The 16,942-nt window shown below is 45.6% G+C and overlaps 2 protein-coding genes across 4 annotated transcripts in view; one reads left to right on the plus strand and one right to left on the minus strand.

Moving 5' to 3' along the window:
- The window catches only part of LOC147729285 (V(D)J recombination-activating protein 2-like), a 62,588-nt gene that overhangs the window by 8,607 nt on the left and 37,039 nt on the right, over window positions 1–16,942 (minus strand). The gene's annotated exons all lie outside the window — the stretch shown is intronic.
- The window catches only part of LOC147729286 (intraflagellar transport-associated protein-like), a 262,017-nt gene continuing 257,707 nt past the window's right edge, over window positions 12,633–16,942 (plus strand). For 2 of the 3 annotated variants that reach the window (XM_086959599.1, XM_086959601.1), the window contains exon 1: window positions 12,633–12,760. In XM_086959599.1, the coding sequence (XP_086815725.1) occupies window positions 12,752–12,760 (9 nt within the window). In that variant the 5' untranslated portion in view covers window positions 12,633–12,751. The remainder of the gene's footprint in view (window positions 12,761–16,942) is intronic. The other variant, XM_086959600.1, reaches the window with a different exon arrangement.

Raw genomic sequence — 16,942 nt, forward strand, 5'->3', positions numbered from 1 at the left:
GAAACCATGCGAACACCGTTCCCCGCAGCCCAATCTCCCAGAGTCTAGTTAGGAGGAGGTCGTGGGGGACGATGTCGAAGGCCGCCGACAAATCAAGCATGATAAGCAGGGCCTTTCCACCCCTGTCGAGGGTCTCCTTCACAGTCTCAGTTACCTCAAGTAGGGCGGTCTCGGTGCTCAGGTTAGATCTAAATCCAGACTGTGACTGGTGTAATAAGGAGTTACCCTCTACAAAGTTGGTAAGGGTGGTATGAACATACTTTTCAGTGACCTTGGCCAGGGCAGGAAGCAGCGAGATTGGCCTATAGTTGGAATGCAGTTAGGCATCTGCATTCTGTGCATGCCCCCTATCTTTTGTCTTGTGCTCACTGGGTTTTCTAATTTCTGTTGTGCCTGGACGTATGACCTGCAACATAACCGGGCAGTCAAGTAAACAAGACACAAATGTATTTAAGAGCATACTTCCATACCGGATGTACAACAATATGTTGCACAACAATATTGAGGACAGGTTATCAAGAGACAAATAATCAAAAGAAGTACATATAGGGAACTATAGATTTACTATTCCTACCTCCAAATCTGTTTACCTTGAAGATACATGTATCACATAGGTACATATAGGTGGAGTTGGATATAAAAAAATCTAGACTTACCTGTCAATAATTTTTCAATATTTTGTCCATGACATTTTGTACCAACGATATGGTGGTTTTGATATTGTGGGAGTTGTTTTTCTTATATCATTAATTGCATTTCTCTACTGAGCTGACGCTAACCTGAACTGTGTTTACACTGTCCTCCATCTTGCATTGGCGTCATCTTACATCACGTGACAACTGCTACAGAGGTTTCTGGTCTACATAAAGAATTGTGAGCTTCTCAATTATAACCTAGAGTGTTCCCAGAGACTTTCCCTCACTGTACCTAACTAAGAACCTCCCAACTGTCTCAGGCAAGTGTCATACTTAGTCGCATTAATTGCATGCTCGAATTTCTGTGAGAACAAATAAAATCGAATGTAGTACTAAGAGAATCTCCAAATGTATTCTGTAGTAAATGTTTTCTTCTTGCTTGTTCCCAATTGGTGTACATCCTGAGAACCATGTACTTGTGTAGAATGTATGAACGTCTTTGTCTATAGTCCTATAAAAGAATTGCAGTTTCTGTACCTAGAGAGAGCCCTTACCTCCCCACCTTTGGAAGGCAAATTTATGCTGGATTTAATTTAAAACTGTACTCAGTTCTTTGTAATTATGATCTGTACACATTATATATAACTTACTGATTTTATGTATTTAGCTATTAATTCTTCAGATAAAATTTCAAACAATAACCTATGTATGTCAATATTATGAGAATGCCTCAGTATTAATAATTTAGCCTAAATCATAATGACGGGACTATTTAGGGAGCACCAAAGTCTGCTTCAGGACTACACTGCTCCCGTTTCTAGCCGCTGGTACACTCTCAAGGTATGACCATTAAATATGTATTTGAGTCCCGACATTATTCAGGGGGTACACCTTGCATACCCAAAAATACAAAACTATTCAGACTGTAGAGATTTTAACCAGCTTTTAATATAATGGCATGAAGGAATCCATACTGTCAAAGATGGATGCAATGGATGGTTTGGCCACTAAATGGGGGGCCAGGAGCAAGAGCTACAGTTCCAATTACATTTTCAACAGAGCTAGTGTTTTGCCTATATTGCTGGTGCTGCTACTGAGATTTGTTCCTGGGAGAACTATGTAGTGCTGTGAAAGCAGTAAATGAGACAGAAGACCAACCATATGATAAGTCCTGAGTTTAACTTTGTGACAGCTACAACTGAAATCAAAACTGAGAATGGGAACGCAGTATCAGAATCAGTTCGAATTGCAAGAGCCTTCCAAAATAACCACTTATAATCCGCACTTGAAGACATTCAACACTTGCAGCAGTATGCTGCAGGAATATGCAGGAGGAAAACAGTGACTCCTTCATTACTGGAAATAATCTATAACAATGACAAATGTAAAAAACAAACACATAGGGCCTGATGTAAGAGAACAATTTGCCATTGCAAAGCCTGCAATTCGCAAAATCACAGGGTTTATGAACCAAAAATGGATTTCTGTTATATTCTTATAAAGCAAGATGGGTTTAGAAGCCCATAACGAATCGCAGTTTGGAAGGGGTGTGTTTAGGCAATCCCTTTCAAACTGCTATTTATTAAAGTCTGATTTGCGATAGAAATCCAGTTGCAAAATATTGAACTTTTGAAACAACACAAAGGAGGATTTAATCCATTCACAAATGCAAATGCTAAAACAAGCTTGTTGAGTACTAGCCATCGGTCTACGGGACCATTGCAGACGTACAAACAAACAAAAAATCATTTTCTTAATAAATGAAGCACCATCTCCTTTAATCAAAAGGGAATTCAAACACTTTAGGCCCACTTCCAAGGGTCCAGGACTGGGCTGCAGCACTTGACAGAGCAGACTCAGATGGTGGAGTCCAGGTGCAGAAGCAGGTAGGGTGTACGTCTTTTATCTTCCTGAGACTTCTGATCAGAAGAACAGCCAGTGAGCCCTTGGAGTCATTTTGGGTTTAAGTGGTACAGGCCCAGTCCTTCTCACCTAGGCAGTGGAACAGCATTAGCAGCACAGCAGAGTGGCAGTCCTTAACCGCATCACTGCGGCGGTTATTTTCGTGCTGTGCGGCTTTTTTTCAAAAGCCGCGTTAGATGACGAGCTCAGCCCGTCATCCGCACACGCCCCCCGTGGCTGATGACGAGCTGAGCTCGTCATCAGCATCGGAGAGGTTAAGCAGCACCCCAGTCGTTCTTCCTGGGAGAGTATTAACAGGTCCAGAAGTGTACAGAAATAGTGGTGTCAGATTTCTAGTATTTATACCCAGTTGTGCCTTTGAAGTAGCTGAGCTTTAAAAGACAGTCTTTGAGGCGAACAGAAGTGTCCCACCGCCTATGCCTTGGCTCCAGACTCATTAAATTTTGCAGCCCTTTCAGTAGAGACAGGGGGGCGTGGCTTGGATGGCAAGGAGGCAGCAGACCTAAGTCCGGAGCTCCCGACCCCCAAGTCAAACGAACGGAGCGCTAGTAAGGAAAACAAGCAAGAAACGAGACAACGGAGATACGGAGAGGTGTATGAACATAAGGGGCACCCGCCAAAAGTCTCCAGGCCCGGTAACATCTACAGACGAGGCTGTGAGAGGAGAAAAGGGCAACGGGTCGAGAAGGAGGCGGAAGCGCAAGATGGCGGAGAGATCCTAGAGAGAGCGGAATCCGAGACGCAAGTAAGTGCTCCCGGGGTTGGAAACGCGGAAGCCCTAAGCCCTAAGCAGAGGATCCTCCGCCGGCGATAAACCAGCCGCTGATGTATAGGAAGGGCTGAATTCAATTCTAGATGAACAAATCAAAACAAAACGGAAGGCATCCATATTGGCATCCATATTGGGAAAGGTGCAGAAGCCAGGGGCGGCCATCTTGGGAAAACAATAGCAGGCTAGCGGCGGGACCCGCACGAGCAGAGCGAGCGCAGCAACAAAACCACTCAATGCTGAGTAACAAAGGCCACAAACCCGACGAACCCCTAGGATAACCCCGACCTACCTCTGAGGCGAGCGAGGCGGAGAGCTGGGCGGAGAACTGGGTACAGAACGATGATCGTGCCGCACAACCCCGCTAAACGGCGGCCATCTTGAATAGGGTAAAGCAGCAAAACCGACGGCAGCAGAGACAGCAAGGCGGCAGGAGTAAGGCACAAACAAACATTGTAAACCAGACTCTGGCAAAGGAGAAAAACCACCTGCAGCCACCATAACGAGTGAAGGAGGTGCAAAAGAACCCCCCCCTATCACAGCAACGAGGCAGGCGCCAAGGACGAAGCGCAGGCAAGCCGAGAGTACGGAAAGCGCAACAGCGGATCCGCTCAAGGCAAAGTAGCGCAGACTGCAGGAGCCCGCCAATCCCAAAATCACAGGCTAAACGGAAGGCCGTGTAACCCGGCGGCCAACTCAAGAAGGCAAACAGAAGGAAAACTGAACAACGCGTTAAAGCGCAGCCATCTGGTTTAGAGCCCCAACAGAAGCTACAGAGGCGGCAGTAAGCAAGAAAGAGACAGCCGGCCAGAACAGCACCGCGAACAGCAAACAGAGAAGGCAAGACGCCAAAGGGGGAAACATATAAGAAGCATATAAGAACGGAAGCAGCCGCGGGAGGAGGCCACGTCGCAAAACACCAAGACGAATAGAGGCGAGATATCGCAAGAGGCTGGCGGAGTCTAGGACTAAAACCAGAGTCGTAAGGTGGCTGCCCAGGTTCAGGGACAGCACCCTGACAGCTCCAAACAACCAAAGCGCCAAAGAAGATAAGGGGCCAAAACCCGAAGCCGCCAAACACCAACAAAAGGGAGGGAGACCTCAAACGCACCAGGTCAGAAGAGGCTTCGATGCCATGGCGGGGAAAGACGGGAAACAAGTCACAAATGACCAAAAAAAGAGCAAGAACGAGACCCCTGACTCGCCGGCAAAGGAACGTGACGGTCATAGCAACGAAACTATAACACTTGACCCACTACTGAGGAAGATAACGGAAGGAAATGATCTAACAAAGGCCACAAAAAAAACAGTAGACAACATCCAGATGGAACTGATAGCAATCAGAGCCGAGCAAAGCAAGACCAACGGCAGAATCGATGAGGAGGAGAAAAGAATTAGCCAGCTGGAAGACCGCGCTAGTGTGACACACAAGGACCTGGGTTTGGAGATAAAGAGGACCACAGCATTACAGAGAACTATGGCGGAGCAAGAGGACAGAAGCCGCAAAGGAAATGTAAGACTTCTAGGAGTGCCCGAAGAGGAAGAGGACACACCAGGGGCATGGGCCCTAATGCTAGAGACCATAATCCCCAAGCTGACCGGTCTCAGTTTTGATAGGCCGCTCGAAATCGTCAAAGCCTACTGTATACCAGCGTAGAAACAAGTGAACAGCAGTGCTCCCAGACCAATAATATGCAAGCCACTAAGAGATAACCACACAGACGCAATCTTCGCCATGGCCAGGAAAGGACGCCCAATGGTGATTAACGGGAAGAAGGTAACAATCACCCAAGACTTCTTCAGGCTGACAGTAGAAGTGAGGAAAGGTTTCCTAGCCCTGCGAGAACAACTGCGCAGGAAAAACATTACCTTCACCTTTGCAGGCCCGTCCAAAATGAGAATAACGGATAGGCACGGAAGTAGAATCTTTGACGACCCCAACAACCTACACAGATACCTACAAGGCCCGGCACCAGAAGAAATGGAGCTACAAAGCCCAGGAGCAAAGCGAAGAGCATCCTCAGATGGAGCCGATGGAGAGGAAGAATGAAGAAGGCACAAATCCAACACTAACGGAACTCAAACGAACACAACTACCTCAGACAAACACACATACATTCAACCGCATCTACCTCAAGGGAAGCCGCCGACAACGACGGGGAGAAAGAAGAAGGGAAAAATCACAACAGCCGTATCCTTTTGATTGTCTTTCCCATTCCCATTCCTCCTCACTCTGTGAAATTGCGTATGCATCAAATCACCAATACAGACTATGCAATGACTCAAAGGCCGAAGAGACAGAGACTTGGGGGGGGGAGGAAGTGGGAGGACCCCTGCTGTCGCACACCCATTTCTCTACAGGCGGGGGTGGTAGGGAGGGGGGGAAGGGGGTGAACAGGGGGGATGGGAGGGACAGGTGGACAGGAGGGCTAATGATACAGTACGCATTTGTGTAACAAGATTTTCCTTTTCTCTTTCTTGCTATATCTTTTCCTCACCTATCATCCCACACTGCACATTCCAATTCCCAGGGGGCTCATAAGGAGTGCCACGGAAAATGGACATACAGGCCAGCACTAAGACAAAAAGGAAACAATGACATCAGTGACAGTACTAGACCACCATGAACAACACAACAAGAGCTAGCCTTACCACAAACCTAAAGGTGGTGTCCATGAACGTTAAAGGCCTGAACCATCCGATCAAATGCAGGAAAATACTCGACCATCTTGCCAAACTAAAAGGCGACATTTATACGCTGCAAGAAACCAAACTTTCAGAAGAAGAAGCTAAGTTACTCAAAGCAAAGTGGATAGGGGACATACTCCGCTCGCCGGCGAAAGGAAAGAAACGAGGAGTAATAACCATACTGAGCAGGAGGGCCAACCTAACCATACAAACAACAAACGCAGACGAAGACAGACGCATACTAGTAACAAGCCTGCTGAAAGGAGACGACCGAATACATGTAGCCAACAGCTACGGACCAAACTCTGAAGATAAAAAGTTCTGGCAAGAGGTGGACAGCAAACTATCCGACATACCGCAAAACGACCTTGTGCTAGTAGCAGGGGACATGAACTAGGCGATGGATTAGGCTACAGACAGGTACCCAAACAGACCAAGCCATGACTCTCACAACAGCAACACCCTGAAAGACCTGTGCATCAAACAACACCTCGCAGATCCGTGGAGGCTGCAACACCCAACTGCACACGAGTACACTTTCTACTCGCACCCACACAATTCCTACAGTAGGATAGACTACATACTGATGTCCAACACTCACACACACCTAATAGAGGAAACGGAAATAGCACCGATAACCCTCTCAGATCACGCGCACATATCACTCACACTGAGCGGCAAACACAATGAAACTCCAACGAGACGATGGAGACTAAACGACGATATCCTGCAGAACAGAGAAAACGTGAAGGAGATCGAGGACGCACTAAAAGACTACCTCAAACACCATGATAATGGCGAAGTAGGTAAGAGCACCATCTGGGACGCTCTCAAAGCAACCCTAAGAGGGAAACTGATGAACATCAAATCGAGGATGAACAGAAGGAGGAATAAAAAAATCACCGAAATAGAGGGGGAGATAAAAACACTGGAGAGAGGGCACTGCGCAAACATAACAGACAAGAACACACTCACTACGCTCACAAAGAAGAAATACGTGCTGAACAAGATCTTGAGTATGAGAGCAGGCTCAGGGCTGACAAAATTCAAATCTGTGAACTTGTGCGCTGCCAACAAAGCAGGGAAACAACTGGCGTCCTACCTAAAAGCAAAACAAAGGCAACACACAATTGCAGCAATAACGGACCGAACCAACAAGTCTCAAACAAAAAAACAAAGGAATACTAGAAGTCTTCAGGCAGTTCTACCAGGAACTATATAGCGAAGACAAGAGCCTAAGTAGTGACGGCGGGGCCACTCTACTCAACAACACGAATCTGCCAGAACTCAAAGAAGATGAAAGAGACTCGCTGGAAGCTGACATAACAGAAGGGGAAATTGAAGCAGCAATCAGCCAGCTAAAACAGAACAAAGCACCAGGGCCGGATGGATACACAGGCCTGTTCTACAAAACCTTCGGCCAGCAAGTAAAAACGCTACTGGCAGAAACATACTCTGCCTGCATACAGAACGGCAAGATGACAGAGTCCATGAGCGAAGCTAACATCACAATAATCCCCAAGGAGGGGAAAGACCCACAGCACCCGCAGAACTACAGATCAATCTCGCTAATAAATGGTGACTGTAAAATCTATGCGACGATACTGGCCAATAGACTGAACAAAGTCCTGCCAAACATCATCCACAGCTCGCAGGTGGGGTACATCAAGAACAGGCTATCGCAAGATAACACAAGGCTATTGTGCCATCTAATCAACCACACCACACAGAGCAGCGAACAGGCAGTCATGATAGCGCTAGACGATGAGAAGGCCTTCGATAGAGTTTTGTGGCCGTTCCTAAGGAACTGCATGAGCAGATTTGGCCTGGGGGCGAAATACATATCCATGGTGATGGCCCTCTACAACGGACCGAAAGCTAAAATAGTGGTGAACAGCAGTACATCCGAAACGCTTACACTAGGCAGAGGCACCAGGCAAGGATGTCCCCTCTCACCGGGACTCTTCCTGCTGGCACTAGAACCCCTACTAGCCAGAATCAGAGACAGTACTGAAATAACGGGTGTCAAAGTCAAAGAGAAGACTGTAAAACTCGCTGCATATGCGGATGATATCCTCATCACAACCACGAACCCATCTACGTCAATAGCAGCACTCATGGACACAATAGGAGAATATGCGGAAGCCTCAGGGTACAAACTCAACAAAGACAAATCGGAGTGCAAGCCGATGAATGTCCACACCACAAGAGAGGTCCTTGGGGGCTCTGGACTGGCATGGCAGACAAAGCCACTCAAATACCTAGGTCTGCTGTTTGGGAGAGACCTAACATCCACGCTACAACACAACGAAGACTCAATGCTGAAAAAAACTAAAAGAAAGACTAGAGCTATGGTCTCCAAAATACATAAGCTGGTGGGGCAGGATAGAAACTATCAAGATGATGATAACGCCAGCAATCAACTACACGCTAAGCATGCTGCCAATCCCGATGACAGAAACCTTCCACAGGAAACTAGACAAACTAATCAACATCTTCATATGGAAAAACAAAAAGCCCAGAATCAGCCTACAAAAACTGAGACTAACTAAAGACCTTGGAGGTCTCAACCTGGCGAATTTCAAAACCTACCAAACAGCCTGCCTGGCAAGGCAAGGGATCTCCTGGGTAGATGACACCCAAACATACAAACCAATCTAGCTAGAGGTGGAAAAAGACATTCTGGGAGGCCTTAACCCAGCAGCTCTTCTAACAGCAAACAGACACTCCCAAAGATCCAACCCAATACTGAAACACACCAGGGAAGCTCTGATGAAAATAGACAGACGCAAGGTGCGGAAATTGAATGGTACGGCCTGGGAATCGATCTGGTTCAATACAAAAGTAACTTACCAAGGAGCAACAATGCACAATGATGCATGGATAGAGAAAGGAATCTGCCTTCCCAAACATCTGGAAACTAAGCAAACACTGCTAACCTTTCAAAACCTGCAGCAACTACACGGACTCCCAAACCAAGAACTCTACAACTTTCTTAAAATCAAGACAGCCATAACCAAAGCAAATCTACACAGAGAAGAACCCAGCATTATCAAATACATGCAAACTCTCAACTCAGCGGGCCACCAAACTGCAAAGATATACAAGCTCCTGAGCCCTTCCACGCTGTCACTGAACAAGAAAATAACCAACACATGGGAACAACTCCTAGGCAGGCAGCTAAATGAAAAAGAACGGGGCAAAATGTGGGGCTCAGCAACAACAAACAAAGTAATCCCACAATTAGCACAAACAAAATTCTGGCTCCTCCACAGGGCCTACTGGACCCCATCTAGGCTCCACAAGATCGGCATCACAGAGTCTGGCAACTGCTGGAACTGCCAGAAAGAAGAAGGCACTCTGGAGCACCTCATCTTCAAATGCGTGAAAGTTAAGAAGTTCTGGACGCAGATCAACACATTCCTAAACGACATGCTCAAAGCAGACCTAACAATAAGCTTTGTAAGCCTAGCAACAGAACACGTGACTGCAAGCCTAAACAGCAGAGAAGAGAGAGACCTACTGGACCGGCTCCTCACTGCAGCCCTAAAAATAGTCCTGACGTACTGGTAAAAACACTGCCAAAGCAAATTTTAAAACATGGATTAATTGGGTCACCTTCCTCAGAGGGGCAGATAACATCACTGGGAAATTCTCAAAGGAGCACAACTCAAAATAACGCATGTGGGAGCCACTCGATGAGCAGCTGAATAAAGCCCAGTAACTAAAACCAACAACCCCCCCCCCTTTCTTCTCTCTTTTTCTTCTTTCTCTCCCACACTTGGGGGAAACCAAAGAGAAGCGTGTACTCACAAATGGACTGTATATAAGAGCTGCCAAATGTATATTCCACTTATATCTTTTTTGTATCAATAAAAATGTATTAAATACAAAAAGACAGGACGCAGCGTATTCAGGTGTGAGGCTGGGTCCAGCTCCTCCCTTCCATCCTGCCAGGATGGCCCATCAACTCATCCCTAAGATCCAATTGTGTGTGGATTTCTAGGGTGAATACACAAAGCCCATTTGTCACACGCCATAGATATGTATCAGAGACAGTAGAGGATATACTAATTCCGTACGAGACAATCAACTACTAACATAACGCAAGCACTACTTAAAATGTAGTATAGAAAATTCAAGAAGTTGATGTTCTTGGTTTACATCGACGTGCTAAGTCTGGCATATTCGTACTTTCCTAACACAGTGATTGCTGTGTAGTATTAGCTAGCGTGATTGAGATGGAGACAGCAGGTTTCCACCCTTAGTAGCTTAAACTTTGAGTATGAATCCCTGCCAATTATACGAATTCATTTAATGTAGACAGCACAGCAGTACCCGCTGAGGTGAGTTACAAGGGGCTTGTGCCCTCTTCTTTTGCTGCTGTTGTGTGTGGGGGGGGGGGGGGGCTGTGGATTGGTCGGCTGGCTCCCCTCCCCTGCTCCATCACCCTCAATACCTCCTGGATACAGCCCAAACACCAGGACTAAAACGTTTTTTCTTGTGTTTGAGAGTCTGCTATTTATTGCAGTATTATCCTTCTACCTGTGTTTGGTACTCTTTTGTAACATGGGCACGTCACTTTTCTCTTGTAACACACTGTTTGCTACCTCTCACATTTTGTTTGCTTTAGATACCTGCACAAGTGCCACCATTGCCTACGACACGATTATTCTTGTGTTTGAGGGTCTTCCATTTACTGCAGTATTATACCGCTACTTGTACTTTGTATACCTTTGTAACCTGTACACGTCACTTTTTCTTCCTATATTGTAACGTTTGCTACCTCTTGTATTTTGTTTGCTCACATTTGTCACTTTTGCCTCATGTAACTTAATGTTTGCTGTTGTAATTTGTTCACTTGCAAGTTTCTCCTCATGTACCATTACTGTTCCTTTTGTGAAGCGCTCTGACACCTTTGGGTACAGTCCGCGCTATATAAAACGCATAAAACAAAAAAGATTTTTTTTTTTTAAAAACACCTGCAGCCACAGCGATGAGTTCCTTTGAGGGAGATTAACCCCCCCCCCTCCTCCCCCCAGCTATGGAGCCTTCATCCTCTACAGCGCCGAGCTATCCACCTCCCCCCCCCCTTCCATAGTTAGCGTCCAGCTCACCGCCTACGCCCACCACCACCGGCCCGAGAAGATCATGCTCTGTAAATATGAAATATATATTTATCAAACCATAATTGCTTTAACTTTTTTTTAAAACGTAATCTTGAATGTTTTTACAACTTGTATGTTTGTAACTCTAACCACTATCTGTAGTAGACGTAAGTACTTACTACCATTCTTATATGAGTTTAGAGTTCTTCTGTTTCCTGTCATTATTTAATTCACGTACTCTGACATCCTTATGTAATGCAACTGGTTCTACTCAGGGCTTTAAGTGGGCCGGGTCTGTCCGGGTCTGTCCGGGTCTGAGCACCGGCAGTTATTTTTAGAGAGCCTCGAAACGGGTCTCTATCGGGCTCTATTTTCGGGCCAGAATACGTTTTTAAAAATATATTTTAGGACTGCAAATACAATAGTTATGGCATGTTTAATGATAAATCAATTTTATACTACTGAAAATCGAATAGCGCCTAGAAACGTGCAGGGAATGTTAGTGCAGCAGTCAGTGCTCTCTAGGGGCAATCAGGAGAATGTGTCTGCTATGACAGTGTCTCCGACTCCAACAGCACAACAAACCCTGTCTCCTCCTTCACGCTCTGGCTCTACAAAGGCCCGGTATTTCGCACATCATTTAGCAGTGCCGCCCACCCCCCAATACAATCAATCACGGCTGTGCCACACCTCGACGACAGGGCTTTTATCCCTGTTAATGACACAAGCACCGCCACACGCACGCTGCCCGCAGAGTGCGGCTCCGGGACCTTTTATGCTCAAATAGAATTTGTGTAAATAGTCATTAATGTACATGAAAATGCTTGTGCGCGACCTCCATGCAGGAATCGTTAGTGCCACAAAAATGGAGATTCACAGCCTTTAATTTCCTTCCAGGCTTCTATCCCCTTAAGTGTCTCACACAGGGTTTGTGGGCTCAGTTTCCCTACTGTGTCCTTCTGCCTGGCTGGAAAGAGTGCCCTACACTGTGCTCCCGATGGAGGGCAGTGAAATCATGGGTCAGAGTGTAGACGTCATGCTAGGTGAGCTGCCTTGTAGGAGGAAGTGAAATCCTTTGAAGAAAAAGTTTTCCAAAGGTAGGCTAATTGGAGGGGTTTTCATAGGCACACATGCTCGTTAACTTGCTTTAGACCACGCCCCTGCAGGGATAGGCCACACCCCCTTAATAGGTGTGCCCCGCCCCTTTTAGAGCACCCCCAGTTTTTTTTCCCCACTTAAAGCCCTGGTTCTACTGTAAAGCGCTCTGACACTTTCGGGTATACTTCGCGCTATATAAAAAAATGCATAAAGAAATCTTTCTCCCACGTCCCACCCAGGAAGATGGGAGGGGACGTTTTCTAATGAACTCGTCGACGTCAAGTTGCATTGAGGTATCATGGGTATTGTAGTCTTTTACTATGCACCGTTAGCAATATGTATCACAGCAAACGGGAAACACATGAACTACAACACCCGACAAAACATTTTTCGAGAGGTCGAGGGTTGCTAGGAGATTTGTGTTCGGACGCCGGAAGCGCGTGTCCCTTCCTTGCTCTGTCTGTGCGCTCAATGTAACACCAGAGCTACAGGCGGCAAGCACAGAGCAAAGGGGCACCTGAAAAAAGAGCATGCCTGAGGTGAGCCATTATTATCAATAAAAATATTATTAAACTGGCAGTGGCAAGGGTATTACTGAACTTTTATTTGTTTGTAGTATGAAAATGTGTCCAGGTGTTAATGATCCCTGCCACCCCCCCCCCGTGTAAACGCACACATTAGCCATACAGCATATAAATGCATAATGGCAATTTTTACTATCCTTCTGAAGCTGTGGTGTGTTAGCCCTGCTGATTCGTAACAAAGGTGCTGAAGGACTTGATATTTTCGCAGTGCTCAATACACAAATGTTTTACTGCCCAGAGAAGTGGTGCATAATGAAATTATGGCTGCATAGGAGACAGACGTGGACAAGCAGCATATCAAGGCGGGCTCTGAGCTATTGCGGCATTTCTGCGTTCTCTCTTAAGAGTTTTGTTCTTGCTAGCTATGTTGGCTAAATGCAAGTAAAGCATTTTACCACAAGCAAACCCGAGATATCAGTTTTTTCCAACTATAATCCTAAACTTGCTAATTGGGTAATACTAGTAAAATAAACAAAACTACGTGAAAGAGGTTAGTAGGTGCTTCCTGTTCGTTAGTGTTTTTGAAACTTGCAAAATCTTCTGTTTGTCACACAATGTTAGCAAGTACTTGTGCACCCTTATACGTGTGGGTTAGGGTCACTGATTATGTAAAAAGTACCACAAAAGTAAGATATGGTGCTTTTGAAACCTATTATTTAATTGTGCACGAGAGTCAGCTGCGGAAAAACGCAGCCCCCATATTATTGGTGTGGGATTTTCCTTGTGTTTTATTTTCACTTTTTTCTGTTTGCGTACCACATAAATACCTAACTCGTTGATTCAAATTACGCCTGACTGCTTTTGTGCCAAGCTACCAAATGGTTTAGCACAAGTGTATTTAGTGACTTTTGTGGTTCACCCTGACAGGATTTATGGTTGTTGCTTGAGAAGGGCCTTCGCCCCCGAAATCCAAAACTCAGTTTACTAGAGGCCACATGAAAGGTGGGGCCCTGGGAAAATATCTTCGATCTTTTCTGCATGTTCAGTGTTTATGCCAGTAAACATAACAATATGAATATATAGCTCAGTAGGGACTTGTTTCAAAGTAGATTTTTAATTACTGCCAGGTCTTATGGCTCACCCCATTTAAAGCTATGCAAAAATCCCATTGTAAAGGGGAACCTTAAAAGGAGAGTGTTACTTTTTGTGTGCGGTTATCAATCAATCAAGATTCTTATAAAGCACTACTATTCACTGTGAGGGTCTCAACACGCTGAGGGGGGTAGGAATTGCGGTTCAGTCGAAGAGCCAGGTCTTGATGTTCTTCCTGAAATGTGGCAGCGATGGCGAATGCTGAGGTGCAGAGGCAGGGAGTTCAAGGTATTCTCAGCGAGGTAGGAGAAGGACCTTCCTCCAGCCGAGGTGTTGCGGATCCATGGGATAGTGGCCAGGGTCACTGCGGCAGAGCCGAGTTGTCTAATGGGAGTTTAGAAGGAGAGGCAGTGGCTGGGGTCTGGCATTGTGTAGGGCTTTGTAGGCATGCGTGAGGAGCTTGAAGGTAATACTTTTGTTAATAGGTTGCCAGCGAAGGTCTCGCAGGTGGCCAGTGATTTGGCTGTGGCGTATAATGTTCGGGATGAGTCTGGCAGAGGCATTCTGTATGTTCTGCAGTTTCTTTTGAAGTTTCCGGGTGGTGCTGGTGTAGAGTGCATTGCCGTAGTCATTATGGCAAGACAGCTCAGTTTATTATTGCATCCAATATAGAGACCTATATTCAATCTGAGTGGGAGGACGAGTCAGGTTTCCATCCTTATGAGGTTGAAAAAAGGAGTACCAATGAGTTTGGTAATATTTAACACCAGTTATCAGTGCTCCGATACCAGGCAAATGGCAGACTGTGCTATATAGGTGTAACGTCTATTATTATTATTATTATTATTATTAACCCTTCCCATGCTCATGACGAGCTCAGCTCGTCATGAGCCATGGTTCCCGTGTGCTCATGACGAGCTGAGCTCGTCATGAGTCGTGGAATGCTCACATGCGGGGCTAATTACCTGCTGTGCTGAGCGTTCCATTAAACTGGCGTGGTCGTGACGAGCTCAGCTAGTCATGAGCACACGAGAACCGTGGCTCATGACAAGCTGAGCTCGTCTTGAGCACCGGGGAGCTGTGCGTGCCCCCCTTCTCCCAGCACAGCAGGAGAATATGCCCCGCAGCCAAGGGATTAATATTATTTTATTATTTGATGCATTACCGTAATAATAATTATTACATTTGTTACAGTGTTTCCTACATCATTTTAAGTGCATTCCAATCAAAAACAAATTCTATTTGAAGATTGGTGAAATCGTTTTTAGAGATGTGAAGCAGGCAATGTCAGCCTTATTTTGTTCGCTTACGGAGGTCCTCCGTGGCAAAAAACACATATATAGCCCAGAAGGGACTGCCAGGCTGATGAGAAGAAAGAAGCAAATTCTCTTTTAAAAAACACAGAAAATGCTTGTTTTCAGGTGGACCACTAGTCCTTGACAACAAAACAATTAAGGGTTCTGCAGGTTGCCCATTTATCATGATTGGGCTGACATCAACCATTCAGTTGAATCTAAAAACCGAGACTAGCTAAATCAGCCAATGAGAATCTAATAGAGCCTGGTGTTTCGCAGTTTTGATTGACTGCAATCAGCCAGTAAGAACTGGTCTTCCTAATTAGACCAATATGATTGATTGATTTGATGGCAGCCCATTCAGGAAAAAGTTCTGCTCATCCGTTCCGTCATTAACTATTCAGTGTTTGAAGAGGGCAGGTCAGTAATCGCACAATGGTTCATGATTTGCTGTGAGATTAGCCGCTGCATTTGTCTTGTTTTTATCTGTATTTCGCAGAAACAGATATCAGAATTTGCAGGTTTGCATCACAATCTAATTACTGCAGAATTTCATTTATTTTAGCCCAACCCTCATTGCTGTTATTGAAATCAATGGTAGTAATGTTATCCTGTATCAAAGGATGAGTTTCTCCTGCCAGCATGCATATGTCTCAACTGTATCTTATACATATTTCTAAAAATTCAAGCGCTCCAAACCAGTGCGCCATCCTAACCACTATCCAGAAACAGCCTGAAGCTGTCCACCAGCAATATATAGAGTTTCAGATCCTGTTCTGAAGGAAGCAACAGGGGCTACTGAGCCTCAGCCGTGGTGGTTTAGGTAATTTTCACTGGTGTGCTGGCTTTGGAACCTGGCCACGTACAGCCCTTTCTGCACTTGAATGTCAAGGTAGGGTAGGTGAGCAATCACAACCTTCTCAGGGCGATACTGTGGGTGACAAGAACTCAATAGTTAACCAACAGACACAAAAACGTATTGTCCAGCCGATTGCTTATCTTTTAAGTAACAACAAGTTATTTAATCTTAAAGCAGAACTAAATACTACACATTTGAGGGGAACATAATACAGGGTATATTGTTAGTGATTTTCATCTGTGAGTCGCTACTTCCGACCTCCACCCCGCCCCCTCCCTTCGGTATCTTCTCTCTCCCCTATACTCTGGAGCCCAGGACTGGGGTCCCCAACAAGTTACAGGTTCACACTTAAATAAAAGTATTATGGTGATGCAGCCGATTCCTCTGTGCATGCTGGTCTCTTGGCTCAGGTGCAGGCTAAGCCTCCACTTTGCCTGCTAGTCATCACTGCAGTTCTAGCAGTGCAGCAGATGTGGTTTACACTCTCACCCACACGGTGGAAGCTCCTGTCCTGACGAGGCTGTGGCATCATCCACAATTAAGGACAGTGACCTGGATGAAATAGATGAAGCAACAGCTGTTGCATTCAGAAAAGGTGGCCTTTCTCGCAGACAGGATTCTAGAAACCTCAGGCAATCACTCGATTGCTCCAGCAAAATGTGAAGACTTTAGCTGATGTCTTCCCACCTCTGTGAAAGTGGTTGTCAGGCTGATTTCAGGAGCACTCTCTTCCTTGGTGAAAAAGAACTTGAAAATGGAAGAGAGGTGTTTTGAATCCAAGTTTTAAATACATTTTCTAAACAGCATGAGGATAAACTGTTTAAGTTTTCTAAACCTGTTTGGGTGGTTATCATTCAAATGCTATATACAGGCTTCTCAGGTGCAGCATTTGTGCACTTTCACCCTGGGTAGTCATGGGGCTGGCTGTCAGCAGCTGTATCCACAACATGG

Source organism: Lissotriton vulgaris, chromosome 2_2, assembly GCF_964263255.1.
Source record: "Lissotriton vulgaris chromosome 2_2, aLisVul1.2, whole genome shotgun sequence".
NCBI lineage: Eukaryota > Metazoa > Chordata > Amphibia > Caudata > Salamandridae > Lissotriton > Lissotriton vulgaris.